Source organism: Ailuropoda melanoleuca, chromosome 11 (assembly GCF_002007445.2).
Source record: "Ailuropoda melanoleuca isolate Jingjing chromosome 11, ASM200744v2, whole genome shotgun sequence".
Taxonomy (NCBI): Eukaryota; Metazoa; Chordata; class Mammalia; order Carnivora; family Ursidae; genus Ailuropoda; species Ailuropoda melanoleuca.
Window position 1 is genome coordinate 30,684,360 of NC_048228.1, and position 19,989 is coordinate 30,704,348.

Genomic DNA, 19,989 nt, shown 5'->3' on the forward strand with positions numbered 1-19,989 from the left:
TACACACACACTCACATAGATCATGTTATAAAATCCACTTCTCGTTCTAGGTCATAGTCAAAAAAGTTTGAAAACTACCTCCCTAAAAATCTTCACTAATAAAATTAGCTTAATTCAAGTTATTCATACATTTAGAAAGTGTTCGGCCAGTATAATAATTTCAGAATTTGACAAAAAAGAATAAACCATAAACTAAGCTTTTTTATAAATGATATAAAAATCCCAAATAAGGTATTATCAAACAGAATTCAAAAAACATAATAGAGCATGACTTAAATGATATTCATATTGGAAAGGCAAGGATAGTTCAATATTACAAATCTATTAATATAATTCATCAGAGCCACAGATTAAGAGAGGAAAGATAAATGACCATCTTGAAAGATAATTGTGATAACATGGCCAGCTATCACCTTAACATGACAAATACAAATCTCAAGTTAAGAACCATCATGGAATGTCCACTTGTCAGGAGTATTATTTAACAATGTTCTGATGGTACTAACAAACATAATTAAACAAGACAAAGAATAAGATGTATAAAACTAGAAAGAAAAGAACAAAACCCTCATCATTTTTAGATCTGATTACGTGTCCCTAGAACTAGGGAATACATAACAAATGACTAGAAATAAGAGTGCAGCAAGCTAGCAGAATATCAGATAAATACATCAAAGTCAACTAACTTTCCCATATACAAACCACTGCTAGAAAATACAGAAAATACCATTTACAAGAGTAACTAAAAAAGATAAAGTATCCAGGAATAATCTTAACAACAACAACAAAAAAAACCTAATGAAGAAAAATTGGAAAGGCCACTAAAAGACATAAAAGGAGACAAAAGAAAAAAACATCCTATTCTTGGGTAAGAATACTCAATATTGTAAAGATGGGAATTCTTCCAGTATTAGTCTATAAATTTAATGCTATCCCAATAAAAAATGGCATCAGGCCCTTCAACAGATGACTGGATTAAGAAGCTGTGGTCCATATATACAATGGAATATTACTCAGCTATCAGAAAGAACGAATTCTCAACATTTGCTGCAACATGGACGGCACTGGAGGAGATAATGCTAAGTGAAATAAGTCAAGCAGAGAAAGACAATTATCATATGATTTCTCTCATCTATGGAACATAAGAACTAGGATGATCGGTAGGGGAAGAAAGGGATAAAGAAAAGGGGGGTAATCAGAAGGGGGAATGAAACATGAGAGACTATGGACTATGAGAAACAAACTGAAGACTTCAGAGGGGAGGGGGTGGGGGAATGGGATAGACTGGTGATGGGTAGTAAGGAGGGCACGTATTGCATGGTGCACTGGGTGTTATACGCAACTAATGAAGCATCAAACTTTACATCGGAATCTGGGGATGTACTGTATGGTGATTAACATAATATAATAAAATTAAATTTAAAAAAAAATGGCATCAGGATATTTCCGGGAACCAGACAAACGGATTCTAAATTTCCCATGGAAAAAATAATAAAATAAAATAAATTTCACATGGTAAAACAAACATGCAAGAATGCCAGGAAAATTCTGAAAAAGAGGAAAGGTGGGGCAACAAGGCTAAGCAAGTATTAAAACATTATACAGCAATAATAATTAAAGAGTTCGGAAATGGCACAATTAGACAAATGGGTTAATGAAACAGCTTAGAAACCAAAAACACACCCAGAGTTTGAGAATTTACTATAAAGACATAGATTACATTTTAAATCAATTAAAAGACAACTGATTTGTTTAAACACTAATGATATGATAAATGAGATATTCTCCTGAGAAAAACTGAGTTGCATTCCTATTTAACAACTAATAATAAAGATAAAAGGATAAAAAAAATCTTATCATACACAAAAAGAGTGAAAGCATGAACAGTGGAAGAAAAGAGGAGAAAATCTTTTTTAGTATCTGAACCAAAAAGGTCTTTCTAGGTCATAAAGCCACAGACACCTTAAAAGAACACACTGATAAATTTTATTACAGAAAAATATTGAAAGTTTGTCATAAATGTAATGCTACAAAGAAAAATGTAAATGTTTAGTTGGGAAAAAACATTTATAGCATAGCACATACATCAAAGAATTATGTTTTAAATATAGAAAGAGCGCTTATAACTCAGTATAGAAAAAAACTACAAATCTAACCGCGGCAAAAAAGGCTAAGGGTATATAAACAGATCAAGAGGAAAAAAAAAATACAAATGACCTTTAACATATGAAAAGATGCTCAACCTTACAACTGAAAAATATAAATTACAATAAAAATTAGCACAAATCATAAAACTTGGCAACATTCTATACTGAGGAAGATATAGGAAAAGAAACCCCCACATGTTTTTAATGAGAGTAACAAATGGCAAAATCTCTGAAATTTGTAGTACCTCTCAAAATAAAAAATGCATGCATCCTTTGATCTACCTATTTACTTTAGGCAATTAACCTACAGAAATAACCTCACATGTTCACAAAGATGTAATTATAAGAAGAGTTACTGCAGTCAAATTGTTAAGCAAAAACCTGGAAATAAACTAGCCATACATTAGTAGAGGCCTGGTTTAACAAACTATGATGCTTCCACACAATGGAATACACCTCAGTCATTAAAAAGAAAGAGGTGGGGGGCGCCTGGGTGGCACAGCGGTTGAGCGTCTGCCTTCGGCTCAGGGCGTGGTCCTGGCGTTATGGGATCGAGCCCCACATCAGGCTCCTCCACTGTGAGCCTGCTTCTCCCTCTCCCACTCCCCCTGCTTGTGTTCCCTCTCTCGCTGGCTGTCTCTATCTCTGTCAAATAAATAAAATCTTTAAAAAAAAAAAAAAAGAAAAGAAAGAGGTGGATTTACATGGGTTTATACAGAATGTTTCCAAAAAAAATTAAGAAAATAGGGGCGCCTGGGTGGCACAGCAGTTAAGCGTCTGCCTTCGGCTCAGGGCGTGCTCCCGGCGTTATGGGATCGAGCCCCACATCAGGCTCCTCCGCTACGAGCCTGCTTCTTCCTCTCCCACTCCCCCTGTTTGTGTTCCCTCTCTCGCTGGCTGTCTCTATCTCTGTCGAATAAATAAATAAAATTTTAAAAAAAAAAAAAAAGAAGAAAGAAAATATAACAAGGTGAAAAGGGGTACACAGTTTGTTCCTTTTGTGTGGAATTGGGGGTGGGGTATTTATGTACGCACACATAAAATATCTCTAGAAAGTGCCACAAAAAACTGTTAACAGTGGTTACCTCTGGGAAGCAGGACTTACTTTTCACTGTATAACATTTTATCCTATTAGAATTTACCTCGTCTATGTATTTTTTTAAGCAACTTAAAACTATATTCAAGAATATTAAGTATAAAGTAATGAAATTATACATCCTTAACAATATTCTGTCATTCAGACTGTCCTGTCCTTCGATTCAGCTGAAACTGTGGAGTTTAACTAAATCTTAAAATTATATTTATGGGGCGCCTGGGTGGCTCAGTCTGTTAAGCGGCCAACTCTTCATTTCGGCTCAGGTCATCATCTCAGGGTCGTGAGACTGAGCCGGAGATGGGCTCTGTGCTCAGCTGGGGAGTCTGCTTGTGGATTCCCTCTCCCTCTCCCTCTGTCCCTCCCACTGCCCATGCACACTCTCCCTCTCTATCTCTAAAATAAATCAGTAAATCTTAAAAAAATAAAATTATATTCATAAGAAGTTATACACCTCCCCACTTCTTAGAGAAAAAAGCAAAGGTAACTTAGCTTAGTAGATTAAACCACAGAAAAACGCTGACACTCAACATTTCAGACATGCAAAATCAGTAATCTCACATAGTCCAATTTAAGCTATGTATGCAGACCCTAAAATCAGACTGCTCCACTAACCTGTGCTGCAAATTACCTATCTTCTCTCCATATCTCACTATCAATAGCTATAAAATGGAGAAGACCATGGAACCCAACTCAGGAGTGGTCAAAGTATTAAATGGAGAAAGGAATGCACGTAAAGAAGTAAGCACAGTGCCTGACACAGAGTCATGAAAAAATAAGTACCAGTTATAGAATCATAATCATCCTATTTCTATTACTGCTACAGCCCAGAGTCTTTAGTTAGGCATTCAATCAAGGCCTCCACAAGCTGTTTTTTATCTAAATAGATACTACATAATTGAGGTAGGAGGACATGTTAAAATCAAAACAATTTTTTAATCTAGAATTTGCCAGAACAACACAAAATACATTATGTTGAATGTAGCCGTTAGCAGCTACATAAACAACGTTTTCAGAATTGGGTAGATTTCTAAAGGGAGGAAAGAATCTTTAATTCTTGCAAATGTTCTCGGAAAAACATGTTTACATTTACTGGAAATCCAGCACTGAAAAATTTCTACCAAAAACAACACTCCTTTCCTTTGCAGTAGTCACCAAGCCCACAAACTGAAAAATGAAGAATCAGCACAGAATTTACCTAAAGGGTGATCAGCATAATCTGGTCTTTGAATATAACTTGGCACTGGCCTTGTTGGCATCTAAAAACATCAAAGAGGTTAGTTAAAACCAATTCAAATCTGAAAGTAACTTTCATTATTAAAATTTACTAACAAAAAAAAGTAGAGGAAAAAACACTAAAGATAAAAGTTCATTCATATCATATAAAAGGAAAACAAGTTTTAAATGACCTCTTAAATATTGTATCTATTTCATGAAGATTAAGCTTCCCTTTCCCAGTGGCTAATGCCACTTTCAGAGGGTATTTAAGAAAGAAGGAGAGTGGACAAGTTAGGATTTAAGATGACACACACAGCAAGGTGCCCATGTTTGCTCCAAACAAACCAGCAAACCAAAAACAATAATAAAACCATGTCTCGAAGTAAATATACATCAGTATGCTCCTGGTCATTATCTCTGGAGGTAGAATTAAAGAGACTTTCTCATGTTTTTTATATTTTTCCAAATTTTAAAAAATTAAAGATATACTCCTATGATAAAAAGAAAACCATCAGTAAAGCATTTTTTAAATGTTTACGGATGGCTAAGAGATGTCAACTTAAGTCTATTCCTATGTTAAGATTCTTGAGGTCCACCTGAAAAGAACATAGGAAGGGCCGGGAGTGGCAGAGAAGCTGTATCTAAATTAAGGTGGAAATATATCCTGCTTTTAAAAAATGAGGAGGGGCGCCTGGGTGGCGCAGTCGTTAAGCGTCTGCCTTCGGCTCAGGGCCTGATCCCAGCGTTCTGGGATCGAGCCCCACATCCGGCTCCTCCGCTGGGAGCCTGCTTCTTCCTCTCCCACTCCCCCTGCTTGTGTTCCCTCTCTCGCTGGCTGTTTCTCTCTGTCAAATTAATAAATAAAATCTTTTTTAAAATAATAAATAAATAAATAAATAAATAAATAAATAAATAAATAAATAAATATAAAAAGATGAGGAAAACAGTAATAGACACCATCACTTTGCTGCCCAGAAAAATACCTATTCTACTTCATTCTTTTTAAGACTAAAGAATTTTTAATCCTTTCACCTAAAATTTTTTCTGCTTTGCCCATGGACTGTCAATTATCCTAAATTCCAAGTAATACATCATAAAACCTAAAGAGCTAGAATGCAAATTTAATCCTGATTATATGATTTATAACTAGAATACAAAACATTTGTATCATTTTTAGGAAACTGAAAATTCTGAAAATTGGTTTAAAAGAATGTAAAACTTTGGGCGCCTGGGTGGCTCAGTCAGTTAAGTGTCTGACTTTGGCTCAGTTCATGATCTCAGGGTCCTGGGATTGAGCCAAACAAGCAACAGCAGGCTCCCCCACTCAGTGGGGACTCTGCTTCTCCCTCTCTTCCTGCTCCTCCCCCCGCTTATCCTCTCCCCCTCTCTCTCTAATAAATAAAATCTTAAAAAAAAAAAAAAAAAAAGAAAAATTTTATTACCTTATTTACTCACCAGTGGATAATGTGGTCTGAGTTTACCAGTGTATCGATAGCCTGCCCACGGATCAGTGTTGATATCACCTTCTACAGTCCAGGAAGACACTTCTCGCTTGGCCTTTTCATCTTCTAGGAGGTGGGCAGACAAGAAAAAAAGAGAAAGAAATACTTCAGTTGTCAAGCTAGTGAGCACCAGAATACTTTATCATTTGTTTGGAAACCAAGCCCCAGAGCCCAGGCATAAACATCTAGCAAACTTCCACCCTAACCTAAATCAACTTTCTTACTATGTTGACAACCCTATGACTCCGCAAAGATCTAAAGTATCTTGGGAGAAAAGACCCAAGCTAAACATACTCTAACATTTTACACGATATCAAATAGGAGTAGCTCACAGAACTCCTTTCCCAAGAAAATGCTAAATGTATTCTCTCTACAATGTCAACTTATAGGAAGCCCATTTTTTGAAATATAAAATCTAAGCCTAGGCAAAACTTTCCAACTGAGAACCGATGTTATAAATGGATTCTGTGCTCTTACTGAAAGGACAGATTCTAAATAATTCCACAGCAAATTTAAAGTAAAAAACAAAAATTTCCCACTTAGCTGACGAAGAGCTTTCAGACCAGTATTTCAGAATGCTTTGAAAATCCTATAGTCATCATATGCCTTTTTTCAGAAAAGGAGTAATAGAAGTAGGAAAGTCAAAGATAGGAGGGTGGGGCGCCTGGGTGGCTCAGTCGTTAAGCACTGCCTTCGGCTCAGGGCGTGATCCCAGAGTCCTGGGATTGAGCCCCACATTCGGCTCCTCCGCTGTGAGCCTGCTTCTTCCTCTCCCACTCCCCCTGCTTGTGTCCTCTCTCGCTGGCTGTCTCTATCTCTGTCAAATAAATAAATAAAATCTTTAAAAAAAAAAAAAAAAGATAGGAGGGAGAACAATCAATAGAAAATTACTGAGAACTCAGTAGAAAAATTAAGAATTACACACACACACTTACTCTTACCAGGCTAGTTACTAATACATGTTAATGCACCTAAGAATTCTTTGCACATGGAACAGATCCTCGATGGTGTCTGATGTCAGCACCCTGACTACATCTCTTATCCACCAAGTAAAATAAAAGTGACCTAAGACTTTCACGCATAAATTCAAATCCCCCTACACCAACCCAACCTGCACACCTCCCAGCGCACACCGACCTTCTCCCGTTTACTGTTAAGCCACCACAACTTTTAAAAGGCAGACATACAAAAATAAAAGTCAGACTTCAAATAACTTCTGAAATGCACAAGAAAAATAAAACTCCCCCCTTTAAACAATCTAAACATCCAAAATGGGGGAGAACAGATACTCACATAATGTTAAGCTAGAGAGGAATGGTGAAATGAGTGAAGGGGGGGGTCCCAAAGTGTCAGCTTCCAGTTGATAAGATCAGTAAGTCTAGGCATGTCAGGTACAGCATGGTGACTAAAGTTAACAACAACAAAAAGACAGTCTACACTAACGGACTCCTCATTTTACAGAGGAGGAAACTGAGGCAGTGTGGCTGAGACATGTAGGAACACTGGTTCCCAGTGCAGTATCCTCTCCACAGAGCCCGTCGTCAACCTGGGACTGAAAGGCAGCTGAGGGACAACTGACAAGACTGCAAAAATACAGCCACTCCAGTCACATTACTTTGGAAGAGAATGCAATTATAATATTACATATAAAGTAAAGGAATAGAAAAGAGTAAGACTAGAAAATAAGAATTAAGAGTAGCAAAGGAAAAGAAAAGCTCCACCGTGCTTCTGAATTTTAGATCTTTCTCCCCTCTGGAGTTCAAGAAAGCCACCGTGAACGTGAATGTCAATAGGAAAACTGTTTTGCATCCCAGTACAAAAATGGACTCCATTCATTACCCCCTGGGTCAAACATTACAGAAAACAGTTCAAAATGCACGCAAATGGATGCCTGCTTCAGCTATCAATTGCATCAAGTGCTCTGTCTAATACAGGAACTTCAAGAATAATTTTCACCTGAAACCTAGGAGAGAATAGCAATCAAGATGTAGGCTTTCGGTCTGACACACTCCCGGGGAGCGTGGAGGGAAAAGAAAAGGTGTACAATCTTTAAAAGCTTCCCGCTGATGTGCTTTGGGGCCCTTCCACAATCTATTTTCAAAAGAGAATTAAGAGCAGACCTCCAACAAATAATATAACTCAAAGCTACCTAAATAAGTGAAGACTGAATTATGGCAATTTCTTTTCTACTCCCTAGGTGTAATTTATTTAGGGAAATTTACACTCCAAAAGTAAGTTAGTTTACATTTGAGGATCAATTTGATCTCTCAATGCCGGACATATTGACAGATACCTAGTAAGCATGAACTGCCCTGGGGGGTCAGGAACAAAATTATATACTAATTGGTCTTTGTCAAAAGACTGAACACACAGGACAGTGTAAATAAGTATCTGCAGCTGCCTTTCAAACATTACAACGCAAAAGGGCCAGCCAGGTACCTTGCAGGTAGCGAAAGAGGATCTGGTATGCACAGGCTGTGACCCAAAGCACAGCACAGCCAGGTCTTGTTCTTGCATAGGACCTGCGCAGGCGGCCTCCTCCTAGTCAGCTGACACGGAAGTACTGCACACGTCTAAGCTTTGCCTGGGACAGGATTTTCTACTCACAATCCTGACTCAGTTCTTCCAGAGATGATTATTAAACAATTGTTGAGCACTTACTAGGCATTGTACATATGTGGATTTATTTATTTAATCTTCACAGCAAACCTATAATTTCAGCATTTTGGAGGTAAGGCTTTAAGATAATCCATGCTCACAAAGCTTGGTGGAACCAGTTCTGAATGATTACATAACACCTTCTCTCTGCAATCCAAACATCAAGCATGCTAGGTTTGGAGGGGTAGAGAAATAGAATAAAGAGGATTATTTAAAGTTTTGTTTTTTTTTAAATAGAGTTTTCATATCATACTTTTGGCTATTCAAAAAATACTTATAAAGTACTCCTCCTACCTTTTACTGTAGGCAAAGGCGACAAGGAAACACACAGATTTTATCAGTGATAAACTAAAAAAAGTGACAATCTAAAACATACTATATTATTATTGACAAACTTTTACAGGTCAGACTAAAAGTCAATGGTACTGTGCGCACGAGCACCGAGCGAGCATCAACACTATGTGCCTTTAAGGGCTTTGCGATCTAACCAGTCTTCTTCACTAGGACACATGAAAAGTAAATTCTGCCCTTGAGTCATTTCTTTAACTCACACTTGAAATTTTCCTGAGGCCTGATTAGCTTCTGCAATCAAAACAACTCCAGGTCCAGATGGCTTCACTGGTAAATTCTACCAAATATTTACAGAAGAAATAATACCAATTCTACACAATCTCTCCTAGAAAAGAAAAGAGGAGGGAACATCTCCCATTTTGTAAGCCCGGGATTACTCTCATGCCAAAACTAGGCAAAAATATTAAAAGCAAATGACAGACCAATATCCTGCACCAATATAAATATAGATCAAGCACGCTTAATTAGAGATCAGTACACATTACAGTCACAAAAAAAAAGAAAAAGAGGGTGCCTGGGTGCTTCAGTCATTTAAGTGTCTGCCTACAGCTCAGGTCATGATCCCAGGGTCCAGGAATCGAGGCCCGCATCGGACTCCCTGCTCAGCGGGGAGCCTGCTTCTCCCTCTCCTGCCCACTCCTGCTCTCCCTTGCTATATCTGTCTCTCTCAAATAAATAAAATCTTTACCAAAAAAAAAAAAAGGCAATGAAAAAGTCTGGGTATACCATCTTCATGAAATGAACTGCAAGCTATATTGTTTCTTGGAATAAGATGCGATCTTCTAATATGCCCTGGTTCCTTCTTTTCCCCTGATCCTTTTCCAGATACTCCTCTTAGCCCTGGATACCAATCTTCCCCACACCGTTCCCTCCTCTAGGACTGTCCTCCCCAATCGGTGTAGTCAGGGTCAACTTAATGGGATCTGAAAGATACAGGGCTGGCCAGCTGAAGGGCTGTCTCTATCCAACACAGCCCTAAGGGATCAAGAACAGTGCTCATTCAAAAAGAAAACCATCCCCAAAGATCCAAGAGGGCACCATCTAAAAGATGGCACCATAGTAAACACTAGAGCAATGAATAAAATGCAAATAGTTTCAGTCTAAGGCAGTAATAATTATGATCTTTTTACTTAGGGGACATCAGCTCTTTAATTCTCTTGGAGTATAGGTGATAATGGCCCTTAATTTCCTGTAGGAATCCAGTATTAAAGAAACACACACACTTGGGGGACCAGGGTGGCTCAGTCAGTTAAGTGTCTGCCTTCAGCTCAGGTCATGATCCCAGCATCCTGGGATCCAGCCCCAAGTCAGGCTCCCTGCCAGCAAGGAGCCTGCTTCTCCCCTCTGGCCCTTTCCCCACTCATTCTTGTTCTCTCTCTCTCTCAAATAAATAAAATCTTTAAAAAAAAAAAAAGAAAAGAAAAGAAAAGAAAAGAAGAAAAGAAACACACATTTCAATGAGTTATTTAGCAAACACCTAGAGACGAGACCCATTCTAAGCTGTTTTTACTAACATACTATTTCACCTCAATCCTTCACTTCCCTATGCTTTAACCTCCTGGATATAAAAATGTTAATAACTGGCTCAAAGAGTGCTAAAAATATCTAACGCATTAGAAATACAGTACTTAGTGTATGACTGAATAAAGTTAAATAGCATTATTTAAGCCAACCTCTATACTCTGATTTGAAGTAACAAATCCTGTTATTTATGCTTTGTTAAACTCTCATTTATTCTTGATCCTTCTTCCTCCTCTCTAACCACATTTCCTCCCACAATAACCTAGCATTTCCATTCAATGTAGACTTCACTATATAGAACCACAGAAATTGTCTTTTTACATTTTTATTTTCCTTTCCTTCAAATGGTGGTTAAACTGACCTCAATGAGATTTTAAGATAGATAGATATAAAATTATCTACCTATGTTTATTAAACCAGCAAATTCCTAAAAAATACACAATTAGATGAATATAAAAAACCAAGATCAGTAGGCTGAAACAGAAACTTTATACCAAGAACTATGTGCTGTCTGCCAAGCCTTCATCCATCAGGATAACAATGTTTTAAGACCAAAAAGCCCTTGTCAGTTTTGGTTTTTTTGTTGTTTTTTTTGTTTTTTTTAAAGATAGACAGCCAGTGAGAGAGGGAACACAAGTGGGAGGAGTGGGAGAGGAAGGAGCAGACTCTCCCAGTGGAGCCTGGAACAGGGAGCCTGATGTGGGGCTCGATCCCAGGACCCTGGGATCACGCCCTGAGCCAAAGGCAGACGCTTAACGACTGAGTCACCCAGGCGCCCCAGCCCTAGTCAGTTTTTAGGTAACTGCGGACGAACTGTCTTAAGCCCTTAAGGCAGCCCACTAATGAAATGAATTCACAGAATGAGTGAGTAGCCAAAGCAGGAAAATCATGTGAATTGGTGATTAGATCCATGTGGCTGAGAGCAATAGCTAAGAAGTAGCTAAGAGTTTCACTTTGTGGTATCTCAGAAAGTAACTTTATTTTTTTTTAAAGATTTTATTTATTTATTTATTTATTTATTTATTTATTTATTTATTTGACAGACAGAGAGACAGCCAGCGAGAGAGNACTTTATTTTTTTTTAAAGATTTTATTTATTTATTTATTTATTTATTTATTTATTTATTTATTTATTTGACAGACAGAGAGACAGCCAGCGAGAGAGGGGGAGTGAGAGAGGAAGAAGCAGGCTCCCAGTGGAGGAGCCTGATGCGGGGCTCGATCCCAGAACACCAGAATCACGCCCTGAGCCGAAGGCAGACGCTTAACGACTGAGCCACCCAGGCGCCCCATCAGAAAGTAACTTTAAAAAAGAAAAACTGAACATCCAGCTGCAAATAATAATATTAAAACACCAAAAACATAAAGTAATAAAATTCTGAAAACAAAACAAAAACAAGAGATCCGGCTAAATTTAGAAACCAGACAGCTCATGTGTCCTTGCCCACAACACGCAAACACTTCTAGCAAAGGAAAGTGGATGCCAGAAAATTAGGACATTCTCAGGTACTGCTCCAGAAAGATCCATCTATCCTAACAACCATCTCATGTTTTTATGTCACATACAAGTTTAACAAAGAGACTGCTCAGCCACATTTTATTTCCATGATTACAAACCACGAAGAATAAAAATTTTCAAGTATGTGCTAATTCTAGCTCTTGGGATTACATTTTCAGAAATTCAAATACACACTTTCAAAACTGGAAGACTTCTAGTCTTCTGCATAAGTCATTTCTAAGACAAATTGTATAGAAATATGTTATTTTACTTACTTGCTTTCTTATGCAATAACTTGTGAGTTGCCCAACTTCCTTTAAAACATTCCTAAAAGAGCAAACGTGAAAATTAGTGTCAGGACTTTCTTCATCAGAGACATTTTAAGGAATACTGTATGTAAGAAATAGACACTGGAAAGAAACTTTGTTTGCACCAGTCAAAATCTGTGACTTTACTACATTTGGTATTTGGGAAAGCTTAAGAAATGATGATATCTATTTAAAAATTCACCTCAAAAAACAACCTAAACTTGAGAGTACTTCAAATAAATAGGAAACAACGTATATTATAAATGTTAGTCGTATTTCAATTTTAGGTCACCAAATTGTTTTGAAGTGTTTGAAAAGAACCATGACCCAATTAGTCAATCATACACTAGGGAAAAAAACAAGGAAAATTTTGCAGATTTTTCCATTATTTATAGTAGTCTGATTCCTGATTAGTTATACCCTCTTTGTTTTCTCCATGCTGACAGTCCTACACTGTAAGCTCCATGAGGGAAGAGAGGATATCAAGTTTACCCCCACATCCCCAGGGCCAACAGTAGCTAGCACGCAGTGGAGTTTCAGTGAGTACTTGCTGATTGATCAGAATGGATCAATGACCAGGAAGACGCGACTTTTCACTTAGGAAAAAAGTTCACATGACATATTTCAGATGCCAGTAGAAGTACTGTATTGGGAAAATGAACTCAAGTAATAAATTAGAAAAATGAATTCAACCATAGATCTTATTTATGCTTTCATTTTTATAGTATTTCCTTCAAAGAATTTTAAATTATTCAAACAAATCATTTTCAATACTAAGAAAATTCACAAACTCCTACAAATGTTTTGACTTTGCAAATATAAAAAAGGGATAAGAAAAAAATAGAAAGCACCCCTAGAACTATGTAGTAATCAAACCACATTACACCAGTGATGCTAAAGTTACTCTCCCCAAGGTTTGTCCAAAGGTTCTGAGGGGTTAGTTTCTCCCTCCAAGGCCAGGATCTTCACGACTTCCCCTTTCTTCTCCTTGTATCCTCCACAGCCTGCCAACTGTTAGGTTAAGAAAACCCAGTCATACCTATTACCTCCCACTGCAATGTTAAACCTCAAGACTTCAAATGTATAAAAAGGTGGTACCCTCAACATTCAACATTTTTTTTCATTTTTGAAGCTAAAACTAAGCTCAGTCTTTTGGGGAGGATGGGTGATGTGGTTGGCAGAATAATGACACCCCCAAGGATGGCCATGTCCTAATCCTTGAAACCTGTGAATGTGTTGGGTTACAACTAAGGCAAAGGGGAATTAAAGTTGCTAATCAGTTGACCTTAAGATGAGGAGATTATCTGTTCTATCCAGTTGGGCCCAATATAATCACAGGATCCTTAAAAGGTGGATGAGGGAAGCAGGAGTCATCAGAGAAGGAATAATGGAGGCAGCTTCAGAGAGAAGTTACATTACTGGGATTGAAGATGGAGGAAGGCGCCACAAGTCGAGACACTAGCCTCCAGAAACTATGATGGGCAAGTAATAGTTCCCAAAGCCTCCAGAAAGGAAAGCCAACCTGCCAACACCTGACGTTAGCCCTGAGACCTATGTCAGACTTCTGACCTACTGAAATGTGAGAAAATAAATTTGTGTTGTCTTAAGCTACCAAGTTTGTGGTAATTTGGTGTGGCAGCTATAGAAAACTAATACAGGAGGGAAAATAGTTATCCCTATCTGCCGTCAAACTGCAAAACCACAAACTGGCAAAAAGATCAGTTCTTCTCCACGCTGAAGTTATAGAAAACTGGCAAAAAAAAAAAAATTTATCTATGATTCTGCCATAAGAGGTGTTATAATTAATTGAAAATCACCAAGAACTGAAACGGGAATAAGTGATTTCTTCACTTACCCCTATTCAGCCTAAAAAAAGAAAGGTAAAGTCAGTGTTAAACTATAACTTGAAGACAACCATGATAAATAACTAGAAGTTACCGTTTACCAAGCATGTGCATTAGACACCTGTATCTCATTTCATCCTCACAAAAACCTTGCAAGGCAGATGGCATTATCCCCATTTTACACATGACAAAACTGCAGCACAGAGAGCTAAATCATTTGTCTGTCACATAACAGAATCACACCCGGCAGAACGAGAACTCAAACCCAGGACCACCTGACTAAGGTCAGGCTTTCTCACTGCTTTAGTGTGTGGATGGGTAGGTGTGGCTGTGTGTGGAGAGTGTGTACTCAACTCAAAGCATCAACTTTGCACCAAACTCAGAACTAGAAAAGATGAGGGCAATTAAGCTCTACCATTATAAGCTCTAAAATTTTATCTTTAAGGGGCGCCTGGGTGGCTCAGTTAGATAAGCACCCAACTCTCGATTTCAGCTCAGATCATGATCTCAGGGTCATGGGACTGAGCCCCGCATTAGATTCCACACTGGGCGTGGAGCCTGCTTAAGATGCTCTCTTTCCCTCTGCCTCTCCTCCCACTCGTGCTCGCTCTCTTGAGCTCTCTCAAAATAAATAAATCTGAAAAAATAAATAAAATTTTATCTTTAAATCTAGGAAATGATAACTGCTAACCATTTTCATCAATCCTCAACTGCCTCACCTATAAAGTGGGGCTGATATCTCTAGGCGAAGATAATATAGCAGACTAAAGGAGATCATGTAAATAACACATGGGAAAGTAGTTAAAGTGTCTAGCACATAGCAAGTATCAAAATATGGGAGTCCCTGACATTCCAAAGCTTATCACCATGCCTGGCATCGAACAGGTTTTCTCAGAGTATTTATTAGAGAATGAATGAAAATTAATGTGATCATATACACAAAGCCTTCTTCTGGATGGAAATCTAAACTGTTTCCATCACGTTCCAGGACCAACTGCAGGCTGCCTACTCCACAGCCATTCTCCCCTCTCCCTGCCACCAACAGAACCCTGCTATAACAGAGTTGTAACGGACCCCGCGAAAAACATCCACAGCTTCCTCAACGATACAACTGGCCTCATGACCTAGTCTGGCCAACATCCGAGCCCAGTTGTCGGGTGGTGCCTCTAGAAAGTACCTTAGAAAACAGGCACCTATTGTCTCCTCTTTGCCCTTTCCCTGATTCAAACCCAGAGACGCTAGCTGAGGTGAACTGGCAGTCTGGTATTCACAAAGCAATGAGTGCACCCCAAGAAGCCTGGGTCCCTGATGACTTTGTGAAGCTGCTGTTCCAGTCTCAAAATACCCACCTCCAGGCTCTTCATCATTAAAAAAACTCCAGACCTTTAGTTTTGGAAGATGTATTGGTTAAAAATTGCATTGGATTATGAGAAACAAAAACTGGAAGAACAGTGGCATAAACAAATCACTCACTCACCTGTTTGATAACAGACTAAAAGGCAGGGGGTGGGGGTGGAGGAAGGGGGCACTGGATGAAGGCGGCCATAACAACCAGAGCAGGTTGAATAATGGTCACCAAAGACACCAGGTTCTAATCCCTGGAACCCGGAAATGTCACCTTATTTTGAAAAAGGGTATTTTCGCACATGTGATTTAATTAAGGAGGGAGATTATCCTGGTAGGCCCTAAATGCCATCATCATGAGTGTCCTTATAAACACAGAGCCAGAGGGAGGCTCACACACACACAGAAAAGGGGGTAATGTGGCCAGAAGGGTAGAGACTGGAGTAATGTGGTAGAGCCTCTGGAGGGAGCACCACCCTGTCATCACCTTGATTTCGGCTCAGTGAAACTGATTTTGGACTTCTGACCTCCCCAACTGTGAAAGAATACATTGCTGTGGTTTTATGCCACTCCGTCTGTGGCAATTTGTTACAACAGCCACAGGAAACTAACGCAGTAAATAACAAGACACCAGGGCACACACCAAAAGAATGAATCCAATTAGGGCACTGAGGGCGAAGGACTAATTACAGTCTTCTTGAAGCTTTTTCTGCTTACATGTACTTATTCATGGGGTCAACTCCCAATTAGGCACGACACTTTTTAAATGAGATCAGCAAAGGCACATGACTTATTTTAAGAAACTTAACTTCAGCAATTTCAACCGCTTCTCTTCCTCCCCTTTCCAAACTATTCATCATCATGGATAAGATTGGCAAAAGTGATGAGACAGATTGGTGTTTCATTTGTTTTTCCTTCTTCCAGACTTCCGGATACCAGAGAGATTTGTGGCAGTAAGGCTGTCAGCAAGGAAAAGTTCAGGGATGGGGAAGAAGGGAGTGGAGAGGAGCGTGCAGGGAGGGTCCTAGAACTCCAGTCTAAGAGTCAGTCAGGCCCAGAGGCAAAATCCCACCAGGGCTGCATGCTTGGTGAACCAATGCCATTCTTCAGTTCGAGGCCTTGACTCCAGTGTTTCCTTAATACCAGGCAAACCATCTGCATACTAAGTACACTTGGTACAATTTTAAATTCATTTCCAGTAGGACAGCTTAGAATAAATCAACCAAACATCTGCCCAATGAGAACGAGGTATGGCTCAAGCAGCTTACATGTCTCCCAGGTACTGATACAGCCAGGATTGTAGCAATGTGATAAATGGTCTCCCCTGAAAAAAATTAAGGACAGATATTTACCCATCACATACACCCTCTTCTCCAAAATCCGAAGGTACTCCACTTGTTAGGTAAGCACCACAGTTTGTACCCTCAACCTGGCTATCCCTTTTCCTGCCATCACTAAAATTAGGATATAAAAAGGCAGAAGACCATCAAAAAATGAGATGAAAATAATGTCAAGAACAACAGAGAAGAAACTTATGGACAGAACAGGGATATCAAAAGATGACTTTTAGGGGCGCCTGGGTGGCACAGCGGTTAAAGCATCTGCCTTCACGCTCAGGGCGTGATCCCGGCGTTCTGGGATCGAGCCCCACATCAGGCTCCTCCGCTATGAGCCTGCTTCTTCCTCTCCCACTCCCCCTGCTTGTGTTCCCTCTCTCGCTGGCTGTCTCTATCTCTGTCAAATAAATAAATAAAANAAAAATAAAATCTTTAAAAAAAAAAAAAAAGATGACTTTTAGATTCTCTTCAGCTCCACAAACCTAGGATTCTATCTTTTAAGTAATTATAGAAGAGATTACAAGTTCTTAAAAACCTGTGACAGTAGAACTGATTATCTCAAAGTTAATCTTTCCCCCAAAGTAGAGCAAAATGACAAAAAGTTGAAAATAAAGAGATGGTATTTTTGAAAAAAAGGATTTGAAACCAACAAGTCTGGGGCGCCTGGCTGGCTCCGTCAGTAGAGCATGGGACTCTTGATCTCAGGGTTTAAGCTCGAGACCCACACTGGCTGCAGAGATTATTTATAAATTTAAAAAAAAAAAAAATCTTAGGGAATAAAAAAGGAAACCAAAAAGTCTAATACCTGAATAACAAAAGTTTCAAAAAGAAAAGAGAGAGATTAAAGATATAAAGTTTTCCATAACTGAAAGACAGAAGTTTCCAGACTGAAAAGACTCCCAAAGGATACAATTCAACTTGCCCAAGGCATACATTATGAGGTAAGAGAAGATCTAATAAGCTTCCAGAGAATTGGGGAAGGGCAAAAATATGTAAAAGATTATGAACCCCATGGTAACAGACTTTCAACAACACTGAAAACTAAAAGAAAATGGAGAAATAATATAGAAATTCTGAGAAAACAATTTCCAAACTAGATTCCAAACCCAGCCAAACAGAAAATCAAGTGTCAGGGTAGAGCAAGATATTTTCAGAATCTCAAAAATTTACCTCCCGTGCAATCTTTCTCAGGAAGCTACTGGAGGAATATTACATAAAACATGAGGATTAACCCAGAGAGAGGAAGATATGATACAGACAAAAGAGAAGTAAAGGATGATGCTTGAAGAGGGATGTAAGGATGATTGTTCTGAAGCAAATGCAGAGAGCAAGAAGTTCTGGCTGGAGGCTGCCAGTGTTCCCAGATAAAACTGACTAAACACCAAACGTATTTAAAAGTATTGAGAGGAATTCTATGCAATTGTGGAAGAGTCTGGGGACGAATCAGCAACTGATTAAAAGAAACTGTTAAAGAATGGGAAATAGGGACACCTGACGGGCTCAGTTGGAAGAGCATGCAATTCTTGATCCTGGGGTCGTGAGTTTGAGCTCCACACTGGGTGCAGAAATTACTTTAAAAAAGAAAAGAGGGGCGCCTGGGTGGCACAGCGGTTAAGCGTCTGCCTTCGGCTCAGGGCGTGATCCCGGCATTATGGGATCAAGCCCCACATCAGGCTCCTCGGCTATGAGCCTGCTTCTTCCTCTCCCACTCTCCCTGCTTGTGTTCCCTCTCTCGCTGGCTGTCTCTATCTCTGTCGAATAAATAAACAAAATCTTTAAAAAAAAAAAAAAAAGAAAGAAAAGAAAAGAAAAAAAGAGAAGAAAAGAGAAAAGAAAAGAAAAGAAAATAGGAAATAGGAAAGGGATGAGGGGATTTGTAAGTTAGAAACATTTGACTAGGTATGTGAAATAATTTGAATAACCAACTAAAAAGTTACGAAAATTTATTTTTAATTATGGACATTTTGCCTCCATGACATTGAGACAGTAAACATAAACCCAATCAAGAAAGATTTAAGTTACTGTATTGTGAGTTCGATAAAAAACACATTTTTTAAGATTTATTTATTTGAGAGACAGAGAGGGAGAGACAGCATGAGTGGGGGAAGGGGCAGAGAGACAAGCAGACACCCCACTCAGTGTGGAGCCGATGTGGGGCTTGATCCCAAAGACCCTGAAATCATGACCTGAGCTGAAGTCAGACACTTAACTAATTGAGCCACCCAGGTGCCCCTCGATATAAAATATTTTAAAACATGTAATATATATTTATATATCCACTACTAAAAAAAAATTTTGAAGAAGTTTAAAATATGAATGAATTAGCATCTAAAAAAATCAATAGGTTATTTTAAAAAGAAAACAAAATTTTAAAGCTAGAAGAAATTTACAATTTTATAGAACTTGAAATCATGTAGTCTCCCACTCAATAGCACCTCTACTGTGTTGTCATAAAAGTTACATAAAAAATAGGGGCGCCTGGGTGGCACAGCGGTTAAGCTAAGCGTCTGCCTTCAGCTCAGGGCGTGATTCCGGCGTTATGGGATCGAGCCCCACATCAGGCTCCTCCGCTATGAGCCTGCTTCTTCCTCTCCCACTCCCCCTTTGTGTTCCCTCTCTCGCTGGCTGTCTCTATCTCTGTCAAATAAATAAATAAAATCTTTAAAAAAAAAAAAAGTTACATAAAAAATGATAGATTTTTAAAATGCTATTATATAACTTTTTTAAAATGAATTTTATGTTCTACAGTTTAAAATGCTTGCTCACTGCCATATACATCTTATATATCCAGATACTCAAATATAATTTAAAATTGAAAAGTAATTACACTATATGTTAACTAACTAGAATTTAAATAAAAACTTTAAAAAAACCAGAAAAGTAAACATCTTTAGTATTTAATGATACCATCTAGGTTGAGTATCCGTTTCATTGTATCAATTCCTATAATGTGATACTTAACCTTTTTTTAGAATACTAAATCCTTTGAGAATCTTGAGAAAGCAATCATTTGCCGCCACAGGAAAAAAAAAAAAAAACACATCCATGCACATATAAACTTGTGCACACAATTCTACTAATTCATTCATTCATAAAGAGGTACACATTATGCCCAAAGCACTTGCAAGGTGCTGGGCATTCAGCAGTGAACAATATAGGCCTGTTCTA

General features: G+C 38.5%; 1 protein-coding gene across 2 annotated transcripts in view; it reads right to left on the reverse strand.

Moving 5' to 3' along the window:
* The window catches only part of METAP1 (methionyl aminopeptidase 1), a 70,474-nt gene that overhangs the window by 23,146 nt on the left and 27,339 nt on the right, over positions 1-19,989 (reverse strand). Inside the window, exons 2-4 of one of the 2 annotated variants that reach the window (XM_002921199.4) lie at positions 12,264-12,315; positions 5,914-6,026; positions 4,439-4,499 (exon numbers count right to left, since the gene is read on the reverse strand). In XM_002921199.4, the coding sequence (XP_002921245.1) occupies positions 4,439-4,499; positions 5,914-6,026; positions 12,264-12,315 (226 nt within the window). Of the gene's footprint in view, positions 1-4,438; positions 4,500-5,913; positions 6,027-8,621; positions 8,778-12,263; positions 12,316-19,989 lie in introns of those variants that run through there. The other variant, XM_034671477.1, reaches the window with a different exon arrangement.